Here is a 15,694-nt window from a genome sequence, read left to right on the forward strand (position 1 = left end):
TGAGTAACAATGGTTGCAACTCTTCAGTGGTTGGAGTTTTTTTCCCCTAAAAAAGTGAGACATCATAATAAAGAAAAGCATTGGGATATTAATCAGTGATACTGTAAAGTATATTGAAGTGGTTGCAGTTCTTTAAATCTTGCTCTAGTTGAGCATACTGTTTATAGTGATGCTGGTTAAAAAAAATTTTATTGATAGAATTCTGTCTCCTTATTGCTTTTGAAACTGCCTTTTTGTAGTTTAACAACGAATCACCAGGTTCAGGTCCTTTTCTCAGCCCTCATTCTGTTTTATTTCTGTAGCCTTTGATATGTAAAGTATTCATCCCTCCTCTTCAGATTCTCCTCTTGGCTTCTATGAAACTGATTCTGATCCTTTTCTTACCTCTCTGATCCTCTCGTTGTCTCCTTCACAGTTTCCAGTTAGTCACCATTTCACAGTCATCTGCCATTCTTTTACATTCCTATAGGCAGGTCCTTAATTCATGCTCTTATTTCGTGTACTAGAGTCCTCACTCATCTTGCCTGTAGTTCACTTGTTTAATCCATCTTACACACTTGTCAGACTGATGTAAAAACTCACTTTGGTTATCTCCTTCCCTTGCTCAGAGTATAACATTAAGCCCTTGCAAGTTACTTTGAAGCACAGCAGCAGTCTTCGGTCAAATACAGACCCTGAAATGCCCAAACTATTTTATTTAATGTCCCCCTAATCTATTTTTGTTGTCTCTCACTGTAGCTTTGCTCACATATACACACCCTTATCTAGAAGGTTTCCCTAGAATAGGAATGTCTTGTAACTTCAGATTTACAAAAATGACAGCAAATATCCTAGCTAAGATTGGTTGTTGATCTGTATTCTCACTTTTAATATGAATTAGAGAAGGAGCCTTACTCTTCTAGCTGCATCAATAAACATCTACAAGCATATTTATTAAACACTTAACCATGTGCAGGCATTGTGCTTATATAAATAAGCACATTTTATGCTGGACATTTTGTAAATGTCTGACTCATCCTGTGGTATATGTCTGATTATATTTACTTAAAACTTTCTTCTATTTAAAATAATAATTTTTTCCTTAACGCTAAAGTTTTATCTAAGTAATGCCTTCCCCCAGTGTTAAACTATGTTAAAATTTATCTAAATGGTATTTCTTAAAGAAAAACAAGAAAGTGGGATGATTTATCTGTAGACAAATACAATAAGAAATGATGGCAAACTTTAGCTCTAGTTTTACTTATCGGTTCTGAGATCAGAAATACCCATTTTAATAGACAGGAAAAACTGAATATTAATTGAGCATTTATAAATAGTAAAAACTTAAAGTAAACTTCTGAGTTTGTATGTGTAAGAAATAAATATAAATTATTTTTGTTTACTCACATTCCAAACAGATGATCTTGCAACACAGTTGTGCCCTTTTATCCCATTTTGATTTCTCTTGATTGTAGAATTAGTCAACTAAAACTACAACTTTTTCTAATGTTGCTTTTTGCTTTTTATTGAAGTGTGTTCTTTTTCTACATGATAAAGGAATTAGCATGAATTTATAAATAATTGTATTTTGCTAATGAAGCATTGAGTTGCATTTGCAGAAGTTAAATGATTATGATGGGATTTTTTTTTCCCTCTTCAGTACTGGATGAATGAATACACCTCATCCATTGGAATTGGAGTTTTCCATTCAGGAATAGAAGTGTATGGTAGAGGTATGTATATATAGTATCTTTAAATCTACTTCATAAAGATATGTGATTCTTAAGGAACTTCATGAATTGAGATTTGGGGTGCATCTTTATTAAACAGTTACTGTCCTAAGCTCCTGTGTTTCAGAGAGTGAATGAAAAAACCCTTCATCATTTAATCCCCAAGTTTGTTAATTAGTTAACCTTTCCATCAGGCCTTAGTTCCTTGGAAGAGGGAAATGGCAATCACCTGAGCAATATAATTGTGATAAAATATCCATTCTTTTAGCCAAAGTTTTCTGTTGTCATCTTTTTAAAAGTTTCAACCTGTCACTTTATCAGTGTGGTCAATTGCTGGTGTGCATATTCCCTCTACTGGTAAAGGTAATTTGAAACTTAAATGATCTTAGCTGTCTGGGGCACTGAGAGAGTAAGCTATTATATTATGTGTTAGAAATAGGGCTTGTGAACTGGAGTCTTCTTGACCGTTCATCCATCATGCCATGCTACCTCTCTGTTAAGTATATATCAGATTAATATGAGGTAAAGTAAACGAGAATGAATGAACAAAAATTTGTAATGAGGGCTTGAGAAAGTAACTGAAAGATTGTATTTTATATCATATAATCAGTGATTTTGAATGTAAATATTACTAAGCAGACTTAGTTCATTGCATTGTTCAGTGATGAGCATCATTAAAATGTCATGTGCCTCTTAATTGAAAGTTTTATTTGGATTTGAATTTAACTGTATGATGCATACTTCACTTTGGGTACTTCTGCTTCTGACTTCAGTTGGATTATTGCAATTTCTTCAGTGTTACCAATGACTGCATATAAAGTATAAAATACAGGTATAAAACAGTCTCATTTGCGTATGTATTAGCATCATTATTAAAGACTCACATTTATAGCTTTGTGGTTCCAAAGTGCTTTGTTCCTATCCCATTACGTCTCATCATTCTTCATCAATCTCTATTCTGGGTTCTAGAGTATGAGGTATAGTTTATTGAAGACCCTTCTTTAATTTTTTTTTCACTTAATAGACTGCCTTCCTCTTGCAGTCGTCCAAAAATGTGAGGTTTTTGCAAAAAACACCAATGCCTCTAGACGTAGCTGATGATGGTTTTGTCTCCTACTAGTAATTTTGATTGGGTTTGGCTTTGGTCTGAGTTGTGGCCATTAGTGAGGTCCCCTTCATTCTGGAAAGAAAGGAAGGTAGAGACACCTAATTATTGCTACTTTTGATGTAATGATTTGGGGATGTTTTTTGTATTACCCAAAAAAGACTATTTGACCATAATATACTTAGGATCGGTTTTCCTTAAAGGGAAGTAGTGCTAAAAAATATTGCTTTTTCAGTAAAATACTGAATTTACCTCTGCTTTCTGTTTCCTCAGTACTGTCTAGTGAGAATTTAAGCCTTTAAACATTTTTCTGTGTTTACCCTCTTTGTTACTAGCACTATTTGTGGTAGTGAATTGTTGAACTTAAAAATTTTCAGCACCAAGCCACATTTTAAACGCTTATTGAAAAAGGAATTGAACAACTAAAGCAGACCCTCAAATAATACCTTGTGTCCCTGGAAAAGGGACCACAAAGTTTACTAAGAACTAAAAGTTAATTTAGCAACACCATGGTTCAGTGGAAAAGGGAATGGGATTTTGAAGTTAAAGGATGATCTATATTCATATCCCCATATTGCCACTTGTTACCTGTGTGACCTTGGGTAAGTCATTTCCTTTCAGGGACTTAGCTTCCTCACCCATTGTGAGGATTGAACAAAGTTATGTCTAAGGTCCCTCCTAGTTCTAAATCTCCGGTCCTGTGGACTGTTTTGCTATTTATTGTTCACTGTTCTACGAGATTTTTAAAACCATGTTAGCCTAACCTTGTCACGTAAAAGTTACTTTGGAAAAAAAATGTCGTGCCCAAGGTCACACTGAAGTATCTAAGAAAGATACTAGAAGTGAAGCTGAAATTTCATTAGGGCTTCCTTATATCAAATCTTGTATGAAACTCTTCTCTGTGTTATGTTATGCTAGATAAAAAGTCACTGAGTATGAAAGAATACTTTGTCTGAGCTTTAGAAAAGCCTGCCAGTTGACAGTTTCTGGCCCATAAACATGAGTTACTATAGCCCTTTAAGAGCTGGGTGGAGGGCAAGAAGAAGAGGGGAATTATGTTAATAGTTCATTATTAATTATTAATTAATTAGTAATTCACCATTGAGGATTCATTCAACTTGGCCCTTCATGCCTAGAACAATTAACAACAAAAGAGCTTCATTTTGAGACGCTTTCATTGTCATATTCTCAGATCCTCTTCCTCACATCTTCTGTGCATTTATTACAAGTCAGTAGTAAAGAAGATTCAGCATCCTGGTTGACTTCAGTTTTAACTTTGTGAAAAATACTAAAAATCATGAGTTTTCTCTTTTCAGAATTTGCTTATGGTGGTCATCCTTACCCCTTTTCTGGAATATTTGAAATTTCCCCAGGAAATGCTTCTGAACTAGGAGAAACATTTAAATTTAAGTAAGTAGGGAGGATAATTTTGTTACATTGTCATATATAGCTGCCAGAGCTTATCTTATTTGCAACAATATTGAACACATCCCTGTAAGTTCAGTTACTTCTAGTGCTTCTTTAATAGTTTTTACCTGTTTGTGCATTTTGTAAATTGAATTGGTTGAAATTATTGTGTAAAGACTAAATTGAGCCAAAGTGATTGAAATAATTCAGTCTTTATTATTTAGTACTTTTATTTTAGCTTTTAAACATTACTCTGCCTGGTTCTAAATTATTAGTTTTCATGTAACTTTTGGTACTTTTCTGAAAGATAAAGGGTATCAAACATGATTTGTTGTATAATTATTTCCCACCTTAACTTTTTTTGTCAGCATTTTCAGTGTGAATTTACCAATGTTGAACATTTTCCCTTTTTCCTAGTGAAAGGGAAGCAGTACAGGAATTTAGCATAATTAATTAGACATATTGAAATCCGTTGGTGAGATGATCAGTAATTGTATTAAGTGACTATAATAAACTAAAATTTATTATATATTTTCAGACCTAATCTATCTTAAAAGCTTTGAAAACCTTTGATTGATTATTTTCAACTTCTAAATATGATTTATATTTAAAGAGTAAAATGGTTAAACCAGTGGTAATATAACTTGGTGAAATGAATATTTAAAGCAATAAATAAAAGTGTAGGGTGATAAGATTTTTAGTTCTTTTGCACTAAGCCCAAATACCAATTTGAGCTGTCTTGCTGGCAGAGCACTCTAGTGCTGTTCTAAATTCCTAGTCTGGAATATACTGTCTCAGCAAGACAACCTCATATCTGCTAAACTCCCTTTTGATACCTAGTTGGATCTGTCTTAATTAAGATTCTCCTTTCCAGAGAATAATATGTTGACGGTATACTGTAATTCTTTTCTATAACATCTACTTTGAATTTTTTGATGTTTTGTTAAGTTTAGCAGTTGCATATCTTTACCAAAACAATTGTAAATAAATTAAATACATTACTGCAAAGATAATATAATCAACCTACCAATGGTGAGGGTAGGCTAATCAAGATTTTGTTTGGTTTCTTTATTTACTATAGCTACCACCTATATAGATCTGGCATCTAATAATGGAACATTTATTGAAACAGCTGGAGAGTAATGTCATGTAGGGTTCATCAGAAACATCTGGTTCCTTTATTTAGCTTAGTTATCGCTAGAATGGATCTAGGACTAACAGCAGAATGGCTATTGAGATAGGAAAAAGAAAATATTTATTTTGCATTTGTATGTTAGGATTAATGTATCTTGACTTCATGTATTTAAATCCAAATCTAAGAGAATTAGAATGATGAAGAAATTTTATTTTTCTGGTTGTCTTATTTTTATTAATAGTTCCTTTTCTTATATTGGTCAAAGTATTCTAAGACTACCAGATTATATAAACAAGCCTATAAATACCTAAATACTATGTACTTATATTTTTTCCTTTTGTTTTAGAGAAGCTGTTGTTTTGGGAAGCACTGACTTCCTAGAAAATGATTTAGAAAAGATTGTAGAAGAATTGGGGAAAGAGTACAGAGGCAATGCTTATCATTTGATGCATAAAAACTGCAATCACTTTTCTTCAGCTTTATCAGAGGTAAATGAAATTGTATCCAAAAGGGCTTCCAAACAGACAATGCTATTTAGTATTTGTTTCTTGTTTCATTAATTACATCTTACTTTGCTGTTTTATTTTTCTGATCTGCTTATTTTTATGTAAAAACATGATAACAGAATTTATGTGATTTACTTAAGGTCACACAAATAATTAATAGCAGATCAGAAATTATAACAAGATTTCCTAACTTGGTCCAGTGCCATTTATACTATGCTTCCTCCCTCAAACTGATCTTTTTGTGTTCCCCCAAAACAATGAAATCCCCCCCCCAAAATCAACAAATATTTATTAAATATCTATTTTGTGCAAATTTATGCCTGCCCTTGTCCAGCCTTACAATTTCATTGTAATCCAGGATGCAAAAAGTCATACTGGGGTTTCCTCTCAAAAGGAAATATCCTTCCAGCTCATGTTGTGTATACTCTCTACAGACTTTCCTCACAACTAGCTGAATCATTAAAGAATGCTCCCTAAAATAAGCTGGATTGCACAGAATGGGAGAAGTAGTTGCTGGGAGCCTGATTAATAACAATTAGCACTTAGGTTCCTGAAGTAAGAACAAACAAATTCTTGCAAGACTGAATTACTTAATTACAGTTTAATGAGACATAGAATGGAAAGTGTGTTGGATTTGAAGTCAGTAAATGTGTTGGAATTTGAATTCCTAGTTCCACTTCTTAATACCTTTGTGACCTTGGGCCAGTAACTGACCTCTCCCAGCCTCAATTTATATAAAAAGACAGGATTCGATGGCTTCTGTGACCTTTCCAATTCTAATCTATCATTCTTTGAACCGTTACTAATACGGAGCACTTTTGATGCCTCTTCTGTATCTCTGCTTAGTCCATTGTTTTCTCTGCCAAGATATTTGTCACCTCACTGTTACATCTAAGATAATTTTGAAATTCGCTTTTAAAATGTTACTCATTACTTATCAAACTGCTTCACTGGTGACAGGAAGAGTTATTGCTCATTGCCTTCTTGTTCTCTAGCCATAGTCTTAAAGGGTATTGAAAGTATGACTCTTGCTGCACCCACAATATTGGTCCATATGGTTCATATAACTTAGATGAATCATCATTTAGCTATCTTGCCTTCAGATTCTTAGTCAGACCGTTCACCTTTTCCTTGATTAGCATCAGATCTAAAATTATCTGTTTTAGAGGTTCAGTGTTGTATGCTGCTGCTTGATCTTTTGTTATTTTGAAGAGAGAAATAATTTCTCACATTTAACGTTTTACATATGAGGAAACTAAGGCTTTGAAAGGTAAGTGATTTGCCTTTGATCACACAGCTAATAAATGTTGTGGGGAGGCTTTAACCCAGGTCACCTGACTGCCAAGTTCAGCCCTATATCCACAGTTCCAGATTACATCTCAAATAGACATCTGATTGGAAGGATGTTGTGTAATTAAGTTCCTTTCGAGCTATATGTAGGCCACCATGGGTTCTCGTCTCCTCATATACAAGGGGAATATTTATGTGCAGTGACATGTTAGCTATCACTCATGTATTCAGAATTCATATGCCTTAGTAATAAGCCTATTTAACAATTTATTTGTGAAATCAAAGACTGGAAAAAAAAAGGCCTTAGAAATCATTTATAATTTATAATTATTTGACAAATGTGGAGACTTGAGAACAGAAACAGCAGAAAACTTAATCCAGGTCATAAAGGGCCAGAGCTAAAATCCACAGCTTCTGACTCAGTCCTGTTGCTCTTTGTAACGACACCAGGTTGCTCCCCAACTTATTAGGGGTCTTTGTACAAGATATAACTGATGTAGTCTAAACCTGGGCCTCAGTAACCACTTCAGCATTTTCGAAGGGATAGAACCCAAGAGTTAACTTGATTTTTTTGCTGTGCTGTACAGGTGAGCACATCTGACTAATACTTGAACTCTTTAAATCCCAAACTTAGGATACACCAAATACAACAGGTATTTACATATAAGCAGTAGAAAAGAGAAAGAAGATTATATGTGAAATTGCAAATCTTTATTATGTACAGCTTGCTTTTTAAATATAATTAATTAATTAAAATTTAACATGTCATTTTCAAAGCTGTGTTGCTTGTTTGTGACACTGGCCTCCCTTCATTTTTTTCTATGCATTTTTTTTAATGCTTAAGTGATCCTCCTCTTTTTTTTAGCCAGGGAGAGGGTTATGCTACCCTGTCCCCTTGTCCCTCCTGCCAACCTGCTTATCCCCATTGCGGGGAGGAAAAAGCAAAGCTTTTATAACGAATACATAGCCTAGCAAAATATTCTTACATTGGCCATTTCAAAAAATGTGTCTTATTTTGCATCTTGAGTCTATCACTTCTCAATAAGTAGGTGAGTACTCAGTAAATAGACTTCGTCATCAATCTTGGCAGAATTATAGTTAGTCACTGCATTAATCAAAGTTCCCAAGTTCTCATGGTTTATTTAGTCTTTTGTCTCCAACTGTTGTGATTTGGACTGACTTGGAGTTTTGTTGGAATAATCTTGCTGCCTTCTATTCATAAGTCATCTTTTTTTTTATTACCCAGTATCTGACATTAGCTTTGTGATAGTATTAGCTCTCCATAACTTTAATTTTCACTTTAAAATTATTTGTTACTAAATAAAAATCTCCTTTTCTAAGAAATATATAAAAAATTTTATTAACTAAACTGCAAGTATGTTTGAAATAAAGTCACGACATCAGGGTCATCATTTTGCTAATATTCATGAGAGGTAGACAGTTTTTTTCAGTGGCTTCCATTAGACTCCTCCCCTGTCAGTTGGTTAACTCTCAGAAAAAAACTTCATTGCAGCCACCTAACTCTACTTCTTCCATTTTCCACAATTGCTTTGCCTCCCTAGCATTGCCTCAAAGTTGGCAATAATAAATAATTCATACTTGATAGTATTTAACCAAAATACTTTTTGTAGCAGCACCTCTGTGACACACCTAAGGTGAAATAATTTACCCAGGGTTTTTAGAAGCAGGACTAGATCTTCCAACCATGAAGCTCATGTCAGTCTCCTGCCCCATAGCTGCCCCTGGCAGACTGTGTGACTGTCACTCCTCTCCTCCCTCACCCCCCTTTCCCATGCCAATCCCATCCCACTCTATTGTGTTAACAAACTGTCCACTTTAATCCTGTTCCTCTGCTTCCTAAATAAATAAACCTTAAGAATTTAAGAACTCTGATCTTCCCTACCCCTAGAAAACTTTTTGTACATATTTTGCATTTAATTCTCTGTTTGTGTCATTTCCCAAATATTAAATGTAAGCTTCTTGCTCTCTTGCTCTCTTTTGTTTTGGTCTTTGTTTTCCCAGTACCTAGCCTGGAGCCTGGTGCATAGTAGATGCTTTATAAATACTTCTTGATTTGACTGCCAGGTCAACATTGTCACTACTTCATCATTGTCTTCATATTTAAAGTGAACTTGGTAACCATTCTGAAACATCAACAAGTATTAAGTGCCTTCTGTGTACTAAGCACTGTGCTAGCTAGGCAATGGGGAAACAAGTAGTGATAACGAACATTTATGTAGGTTTCACAGATTCTCCTGTTTGGTTCCTACAACAGCCCTGTGTGACAGATACTGTTATTATCCCCATTTTACAGGAGCTGAAAGAAAGTGACTCATTGAGAGTCACTCAGTCTCTGGTCTTCCTGATTTGAACTCTGGTCTTCCTGACACAAAGTCCAGTGCTATCCCGCTGGCTACCTACAGAAAACAGAACGGTCCTTGCCCATAGGTGGCTGACATCTAATAGGGAACACTTGTATCTGTGATGTGTGTGTGCGTGTGTGTATGTATGTGTGAATACAAATATATATATATATATATATACAGAATAGCTAACAACAGTAGCATTTACAAAGTACATCACGTGTTATCTTGCTTGATCTGTGCAACAACCTAGTGAGGTAGATGCTGTTATTCTCTTCATTTTACAGATAGGGAAACTGAGTCTGGGAGAAGTTAGGTGAGGTGCTCAGGGTCACATGGCTAGTAAACACCTGAGGCAGATTTCAAACTCAGGTCATCCTGATTCCAGGTCCAACACTGTGCACTTCAGCTCCTCGTTCTCCCCAAGGTACTTTACAAGGGAGGACACTAACGGTAGGGGAGAACCAAGAAAGGCTTCCTGCCTGGTGCTTGACCAGGCTGAACTGCCTCTTAAAAAGAAAAGAGGGACTTCAAGGTAGAAGTAAAGAGAGGGCAGTTAAGGCATGTGATATCACTAATGCAAAGGGATGAAGATAAGAGACTCTAAAAATGTTCCTTAAAACTTTTATCTTTGGTAATTCATTTTGGTAATACCAAAAATAATTTGGTAATTACTTACAGAATAAAGCCACATGATCTAAATTTATTGAATGTGATACATAAGGATTTTAATAAAAGTCTTGTTGAGCACATAGTACAGTGAGTTTTTTCCTTCATTTATGAGGATTTTACTTGTGTGACTCATGAAGTTTTTAGGTATAAAATCCATTTTGAATCCACTTATTCTTTTGGGGAATAAACCTAGGCAGAAATTTCTGTTCCCTCCTCCCTGGCTCATCCCTAGAGATTTTGTTGATGGACAAAGGGATCTCAGTGTCATTACAGACATCCCATTCCACTCAACCCACCCACTCAGCCTTCTCACATCCGAGAATTGTTGAGAATTCACTCTGACCCTTTGACACAGACCTAGCACATGGGGAAGATCTTTCCTTCCTGTCAAGCAGCTGTTATACTGCTCCTCACATGGATCTTGCTTCTCACCCTTGCTACTGGCAGAAGGGAAAGGGTGGAGAAGAAAGGTAGAAGAAGGGCACAGTTAAACTATCCAAGGTCCAGTGTACTAGCAACTTCCCACTTTTATGGGACAAAGGCAGAAGAAAGGTCAGGAGACCGAATAGGGAATCAGATTCTCAACCAGGTGGAATCCCCCTGTAGGCCAGGGCTTTTTAAACTTTTTCCTCATATGACCCCTTTAGTGCTTCTTAAACTGTAGGTTTTTACCCCATATGATAACCTAGTTTCCATGCTCCAGGAAGGACTATAGAATAGAAATAAACTAGGAATTAATACTTTTGTCTGACCCTCAAGGAAATGAGTCAGAGAACAACTGAGTCTGTTGCCCGGGAAGAGGTTTTATCCTAGGTAGATTCCAGCACTTTGATAAACCTCATGTAACAGGTTCTCAGACCTGCTAATAAATTGAAGCAAGGAAAGAAAGAATATATATCAAGTGAATGAACTGAAGAATATATATCAAGTGAATGAACTGAATGAAGGAATGGGCACATATTAAACACTTAGCATATACCAAGCTTTAAGAATATCGATAGAAAAATCATGATTGCTTCAGACCTTAAGGAGCTCATATTCTTAAAAGAAAGTTCAAGGTGGTCGTCATTGGACAGGGCAGCAGGGTCCAAGGTCCTGAGGCTGAATCAAGATTCCAGTTTATAGGGCCCAGGCCTCTGGGTAGGGCAGGGAAGGAAGGAAGGCCTAGTGTACTTCCTTCTGCCTCCACTGAGCCATGTGAGCAGGGACCAATGGCAAGCTGGCTGTCCTTGGAGGAAGGTGCCCAGGACTGCACAAACTGGAAGTGGCAAATAGACATGTGAGAAGTTCAGAAAGTAAGGAATGGCATTTGCTATAAAGTTCCTGGCCCCTGACCTCATTGGATGGGTAGTTTCTGTCAAAGGGCACTTGGAATATGGCCTGTGGAGGACTTACTGTGCACTGCTCTTCCTACATTCCTCAGCACTAGACAAGATTAACCTTATCTTTTATGTAACACAAAACCTGCCTTTTTCCCCCCCCTCCTGTAGATTCTTTGTGGGAAAGAGATTCCTCGTTGGGTCAATCGACTCGCCTACTTCAGCTCCTGTATACCATTCCTCCAAAGCTGCCTTCCCAAGGAGTGGCTCACTCCTGCAGCCCTTCAGTCTAGTGTCAGCCAGGAGCTCCAGGATGAGCTGGAGGAAGCAGAGGATGCAGCCGCAGCAGCCGTCATGTCGAGTGCTTCAGCAATGTCCAGATCTGGGCGCCACACTAAACTATAAATTTCTCCAAAGTAACACATTCAGAACTTTGGCAGTTGAATTTCACTAGAAAGCAGCAAGAACAAAGCAAACTTCTTTTTGGACATTCCTTTTGTATGCAACAATAGCTCTTCCCCAAATCCCAAGTTTTTTCAGCTCAGGATTATATTTGTAATTTAAAAGAATCACCTGACAAAAGAGGGGAGGACTCTATGTGAAGCCACCCTCTGTTTTTTTTACCCACTTGTAAATTTGGATTTACTTCTGTTTTATACAAGATCTGTTGAGTTATGTTTACAGTATTTTATATTGCTGTTTACAAATCTTGCATGGACTCCTGCCACCATGAAAGAAGAAAACCTTAATGTCTTCATAAATTAGGCAGGTAAACTTTCTACACTTCCAGCTGCTGCCAGAGCTGTGGCATAAACGGCAGAAAACCAAGTACGTGAACAGGTACTTACACAGTTATGGTCACCATCACCTGCTTAAGAATTGTGGTTTTAAAAAAAGACCATCAGAATACAAGGAACTCAAGCAAGTTGGGCTTCAGATGAGAGTATTTCTCAGTCAGAGGTCCTGTCTGGTGTTGGGAATGATAGGCGTGAGGGTGGGAAGAGCGATTCCTGAGGAGTGGTTACAGCTCTCCTTTTCACCCTGCCAGGCTCCCAGGGTAGCACATCTGCCAGGCTTCCAGCAGCAGCTGACTTCTGCCACCCTTACCATCTACCTGGTTACCCTGTGAACCAGGAAAGAGCTGTGCATGCTTGGGACTTTGTCCAGCATTCATGGCTCCAAGAATTTTCTTAAGGATTGATTGATTTTCTTGCCAGTAACTGCACATATGTGATGAGAGCGAAATTTTATTTTAATGCATAGTCATTTCTTAAACTGCAAAAAGTGGTGGGGGGGTTTCCTTTGAACCTACTAATTTGAAATCCTGCCCGCTTAAACGGAAGATTGGGGAATGCCTTGAGGAATGTCCTGAATGTCAGCAGTTTTAGTTTGCAGTCCAGATTCTTATAACTATTGAGGCTGTTAATTTATTTGGGTTTACATGGTCCAGAGTAGTAAAATATCTGTTGTACTTCAGTTATTTTCAGGCTTTCTGTACCATATCAGAAAGACATGCCATGACATGGGGCAGCCTAAACATAGATCAACTTTGTCCAGCCCCTCTCATGGCTGTGTGCTGCCTTTGGTCTTTTATGAGTGAATTATGTGCACAATCATTTCATCTCACGAGTAATGGCCATCGTACTCTCATAGACATTTTTTGTTGACCGCATATTAATGTGTCTCTATCAGCTACATTTATTTTTTTCAGCAACATTCAAGACTCATTTTTTTTTGGTCATTTTATAATCTCTAAAGTGTCTATTTATGTAAATCCATCCACTTAAGAACCAAATTGTGACAACAGATAATAAGCACATGGTGTCAGAGAAAATATGTAACCTCCTGAAGGCCCCTGTGCCCAGGTGTCTGTAGTCCTAGTTTGGCCATTCTCTGTAAAAATCATTCTTTACCTGTAATATTAACTTTTTCTGCCTTAATGAATTTCTGCAATAAAATTGGATGAAATTTATAAACAATTCAAGGCAGTGACTTAAACTTCGTAAGTATTGTTGGTTTTTAAGTGGTTTACCTTTATTTAAGCTACTGCCCTGTGTTAAATATGTGGAGTGAACGTATCTTTAAGTAAACTGTAGTTTTCACTTTTCCATATTCTGATTTTGATTGCTTTTATTATTTTTTATAGAACCTCGTCATAGGGAGAGATCACTCATTGTTTTTAATCGTAAAGAGAAAGCACATAACTTTGTGCTTTTAACTGTTCAATTTCCCTGAAAGGAAACACTTATTAAGAACTGCTCTCACTGCCAGAGTTAGAGGGGCCCTCGGTTTATAAATGGCTCTGTACTACAAATGCAATAAAAAGAATTAGGGACAGACACTACCTGATTTCCAATAAACTTTTCTAAGTCTGAAAATATGACTTAAAATAAGACACTAATGAAACCACCCTGCTGACATTATTTGTAAAAGGAGAAAAATTCCTATAACCAAAACCTGAATCATTTCAAAGTAGTTTGTTTTGCAATGATGTATTTTGTTAAATTCATTTAGATACTCATGTTTTAATTTGAGCTGCTGACTAATCTAAAGGAGTAGTAATTAGACAGTTTCCTGGTAAATAGCCAGAATGGCCCATCTGTACTTATTTAGGCTCCAATCAAAAATAAAAACATACGGTGTGCTTTTTTATTTTTTAATTTGATATACTGTCATCTGTGGCATTTGGAGATTAAATTCATTCTTGTGGGCCCTAGTAAAAAAGAACAATGGTCTTAGGTTATTATCAGCACATAAAATGAGAATATAAAATTTTGTGTAAGAGATGCTTTACAACCTGCTAAGCAGTTGTTGGTTCAGGTCATTCTCTTCAGATCAAAGTTGACCTTGCTCTTTGTAACATTCATCCTGACCTTTAAGGGTGAACATAGTACTTTTGTCCTTGCTGCTTAATTGCTCAAAAATGTCGTTTTAAAATTGAATAGTTCAAGGATGTATTTGTCAGGGATTTCCTTTGCATTTAGGGGAAAAAACAATCACTTCTTAAAGGTAGGTGTGTTTTATTAATAATTCATTTCACAAGTACTGTATTCAGGTGATGTTAATATGTTGGTTTTCCCATTTGTCTTAAATGTATTGATTTCTCCAAAACCTCTGAAAATGCCATCTGATTTGGAAGGTTTGCTCCTTGTGGAATCTTAGGAGGTGATGGTGCTGTATCTGTGTGACCATGTACCATTAACTCGGACTCCGCTTAATGCCTAAAAACCTGCCATCTGTTGCTCTGACTCATAGCCATAGTGCAAGTTGCCTTTCACCAGCATATTTAGAGAGCAGGGAATTATGGTTTTAGTTAACTGAGAGCATTGTGTGTGCAAGAATGCTTCATACTCCCAAAGGAGTTAGAAAAACTCTATCCGTGGCTTCTTTCCATCATAAAACAGGTCGAGACACATTCACTGTTTCAAGATTCTGATCTGCTTGCCTTCTTTTTCCCGGTTCAGTTTAAGATACTTTGTACTTTTGATACAGACTGTGTTTTCTTTAAATGACAGATAGTCATCTTTATTTGAACAATGTGGATTCTGTTCAGTGATCCCCCTTTTTCTCCTCCCCCTCCCCCCAAAGACATCCCATCATACTGTTGTGCTCCATTTCCTTTAGTAGGGTTTTATTGTGCAACTGGATTCTTTACACTTAGATGTTTAATCAGAATCAGTGCACATTCATTTTCACTGTTTCCAAGGTGTTAAAGTGGTTGAAGAATCTTCACATACCTAAAGAGAAATTTTGTGAACTTGCATACAAAAAAATTTTACCGTCACTCATAGTATTTATATAAAAGTAATTCTGAGAATCTTGACTTTTGCTACCTTAACATGGCAGTAAGCTATCATGTTAAATCAATTTATTAAAAAAAATACTTTTATAAGAAATGTTTTATAGTGCTTTCTGACCTCTGAGAAACATTAGCAGTTGCGAGGGGTGTTAGCATATTGAGGGTGGAATTGTATTTGCTTGAATTTCTACATATAATTGATAAATAATTGGTTAAATTCAGAATGCAATTTTAAACTCCACTGATGTCTTTAGCTCTTCTTGGGCAGTGTTCCTTGTTATCTGATGTAAGACTTTCTCATGGCATAGTGGTGGAGTTTTCAGGGGAGGGGATTAGACATCTGAGAAAGTCACTGGTGACATTATGGTCGCACTACACTCTTTTCTGCT

General features: G+C 36.4%; 1 protein-coding gene across 1 annotated transcript in view; it reads left to right on the plus strand.

Annotated features, from left to right (window-relative positions):
• The window catches only part of DESI2 (desumoylating isopeptidase 2), a 43,590-nt gene extending 30,105 nt beyond the window's left edge, over nucleotides 1–13,485 (plus strand). The window contains exons 2-5 of the mRNA XM_072647633.1: nucleotides 1,640–1,712; nucleotides 4,131–4,224; nucleotides 5,703–5,844; nucleotides 11,678–13,485. Of these exons, the coding sequence (XP_072503734.1) occupies nucleotides 1,640–1,712; nucleotides 4,131–4,224; nucleotides 5,703–5,844; nucleotides 11,678–11,911 (543 nt within the window). The 3' untranslated portion in view covers nucleotides 11,912–13,485. The remainder of the gene's footprint in view (nucleotides 1–1,639; nucleotides 1,713–4,130; nucleotides 4,225–5,702; nucleotides 5,845–11,677) is intronic.
• The last annotated feature ends 2,209 nt before the right edge of the window (nucleotides 13,486–15,694 follow it).

Source organism: Notamacropus eugenii, chromosome 2 (assembly GCF_028372415.1).
Source record: "Notamacropus eugenii isolate mMacEug1 chromosome 2, mMacEug1.pri_v2, whole genome shotgun sequence".
Lineage (NCBI taxonomy): Eukaryota > Metazoa > Chordata > Mammalia > Diprotodontia > Macropodidae > Notamacropus > Notamacropus eugenii.